At 38.2% G+C, this 2,569-nt stretch overlaps 1 protein-coding gene across 1 annotated transcript; it reads right to left on the bottom strand.

Annotated features, from left to right (window-relative positions):
* Positions 1 to 1,293: 1,293 nt before the first annotated feature.
* LOC102829852 (succinate dehydrogenase [ubiquinone] cytochrome b small subunit, mitochondrial-like) lies at positions 1,294 to 1,764 on the bottom strand. Its single transcript, XM_006866727.1, has 2 exons — positions 1,709 to 1,764; positions 1,294 to 1,612 (listed from the first exon to the last, which is right to left on the bottom strand). Exons 1-2 carry the CDS (start codon positions 1,762 to 1,764, stop codon positions 1,294 to 1,296), a joined length of 375 nt encoding a protein of 124 aa, XP_006866789.1.
* Between the last annotated feature and the right edge of the window lie 805 nt (positions 1,765 to 2,569).

The raw sequence follows: 2,569 nt of genomic DNA on the forward strand, positions 1-2,569 counted from the left end.
CAATTGAAAACCATTTATCTTATCAAATATTCTGGTTGACTTCAATTAGTAAATCAGAGAGTCCACAGTCTAAGAATATAGCATTATGAATAGTTTTGGTGAAGTGTGTGAGTTCAATAAAAGTCAAATTATATGAGTAAATACACATCCATCTCCAATTGCTGTATCAAAGTCCTCAAATTGTGTGAGTTAACTATAGGTCCATCTCCAATTTTATATGTAGTAAAAATATCCTATATTTTCACATAAACCACAAGAGATGTGGTCATGTTGTAGCATGGACTACTAAAAATAAATTGGAGGATATTTTTATTGCATATAACTTTGGAGATGGACATATATTTAACTCACACAATTTGAGGACTTTGATACAGCAACTCTAATGCCAAGAGTTTGGGAGAAAAATCATGTATCTATTGACTTTCAAGTTAGAACAGTTGAAGAACAGAAAAAAGATCTCTTTTTCATAAGGAACTTAACCCCATAAAGTTAATTTAAATTTGTCTCTCACAGTCTTTTTTTTTTTTTTAATGTCTCGTTTTATTTTTTAATTTTTTGTTTTCATAGAATACATTTTCACATTAGAGATGCCCAAAGTAAGAAAATAGCAGTTTGTTACTTTTCAGTTTTATATTTATAAGCAGATTATTTAAGGACATTTGAAGGATATGTCTCAGTTTGCAATCTATATTTTAATACATCTACAAGGGATGGAGCTTCTCTGTATTCAAACATTCTCCAAGCTTTACCTCCTAAAATTCAGAAATTAGTGAGACATTTCCTCATTTTAAAGTTTCACTGGGACATGTAACCATCAACAGAAAAGCATAAAAAAACAGGAGGATGTTTCTAAAATCTTAAGACAGTTGTAATTTTCTGCAAAATCTTTACTTTTGAGTTAACAGACATTCCCATTGTCCATCATTCTTAGAACAAATATCGAAACGGTATGATCGTAATATGCTGATATTAACAAATTAAATTCCCATTAAGAGATTGGCAAATTAAAAGGTACACGCTCATACAATGTTTTGTCACATGTGAGGCTTCTAAAAAGCTAGGAGACAATCCCATTATCTCACCAGAATATGGAAGGCAGCCTCACTATTCTGTGAATATTAATTCCTCTCAAACCTTTTCCTCCAAGATTAAATTGTGAAAAGAACCAAATGATTAGACGAGAGTTGTCTCACCAATGGACATCTGTTATTTCCTCCTTACTGAGAATTGAACGGGGTGGCAGAGCAGAGGCAGAGAGGTGGACAATCATTTTTTAAGGGACTAAGTCAAAAGTCAGAGTTTCCACAGCATGGCCACAGCTTTGCAGATGCCTATATCGTGATAGTTGAAATAGCACAGACCAGCAAAGGTTAAAGCCAAGAGTGCCAGGAGGGCAGCCTTGGCAGTTTTCTGGGGTGCCTCCTCATGGATATAGTCAGTAACAACCTGTCCCAGGCCCCAGTGACCATGGAGAAGGAGAACTACAGCTAGAGAGTAGTCCATCGCAGAGCAAGGATTGAAATAAGCAGCTGGGAGCAGGTCCAGGAGCAAAACACTGACAACCCTCTCACCAGTCCAGTGGAGAGATACAGCCTGGGAACCAGAACAGTGGCTGGGGGACAGGTGAATGGGCTGCACTCCTGGAGTAGACCGGTCCTGGAAAAATGCTGAGGCAAGAGCAGATTTGATCACTGGAGTTCAGAGGAACAGAGCTCGGGCTCCTTGAGCACCGCAAACAACCCTCAGCCTCCAGACCACCGCCATGTCTGTCCTTAGTCTCTCACAGTCTTTCATACATTACACTCCAAAGTAGTGTTTCACTTCTTATAGAGGCTCAAAACAATAAATTAGTGTTAGTATCAAATGTAATCTTCAGGAAACACAATTCAAAAAACACATAAGAAATAAGACAATGGACTTAGAACATAAAAGCAGGTCTCAGAACTTACTTAGGTGACACTACAAGTAACTTTTAAAAGTCAGTGCTAAAGTTGTGAATACTTTATATAGCTGTTGTGGCACTGTGGAATACACTTTGGGCTGCAAGTCCAGCAGTTTAAATCCATCTGTTGTTCCTTAAGAGAAATGAGGTTTCTGCTCTCACTGAGATTGACAACCTCAGAAACCCTATTAGAGTCATCATGAGTCAGAATTGACTGGATGGCATTGGATGTGGTTTGGTTATCCAATAAGAGGTTAAAGGAGGTGATCATGAACTGACCTACTCTTTGATAAACGATCTAGACTTCTTGGGGAAGCATATTACCATAGAGCACAGAAAATATGCAATTACTTTTATGCATTGCCTGGAAACCCAGGCCTTTAAGTCATGCTTCTGCATAAGTAGAGAGAGATAGTGAACAAAAAGGGAAATATTGAGAAGACCTATTTATTTTATAGACATAAAACCAAACGGCCACCACTCGTCTGTCTGTCGTGCTGTGGTGGATTGAGTTGCTGTGATTCTGAGGGCTATACCACCGGTGTTTTGGATAACCAGCAGGGTCACCCATGGTGGAAAGGTTTCAGATGAGCTACAAAACAAAGACAGACTAGGAAGAAAGAGTGG

This window comes from Chrysochloris asiatica, unplaced genomic scaffold, assembly GCF_000296735.1.
Source record: "Chrysochloris asiatica unplaced genomic scaffold, ChrAsi1.0 scaffold00096, whole genome shotgun sequence".
NCBI lineage: Eukaryota > Metazoa > Chordata > Mammalia > Afrosoricida > Chrysochloridae > Chrysochloris > Chrysochloris asiatica.

Excerpts from the sequence above, each read along its gene's own strand:
- LOC102829852 (XM_006866727.1), bottom strand. The coding sequence starts at position 1,764 with ATGGCGGTGGTCTGGAGGCTGAGGGTTGTTTGCGGTGCTCAAGGAGCC. Across the intron at positions 1,613-1,708 it reads GCTCAAGGAGCCCGAGCTCT|CCACTGTTCTGGTTCCCAGG; the intron begins GTTCCTCTGAAC and ends CCTGTCCCCCAG.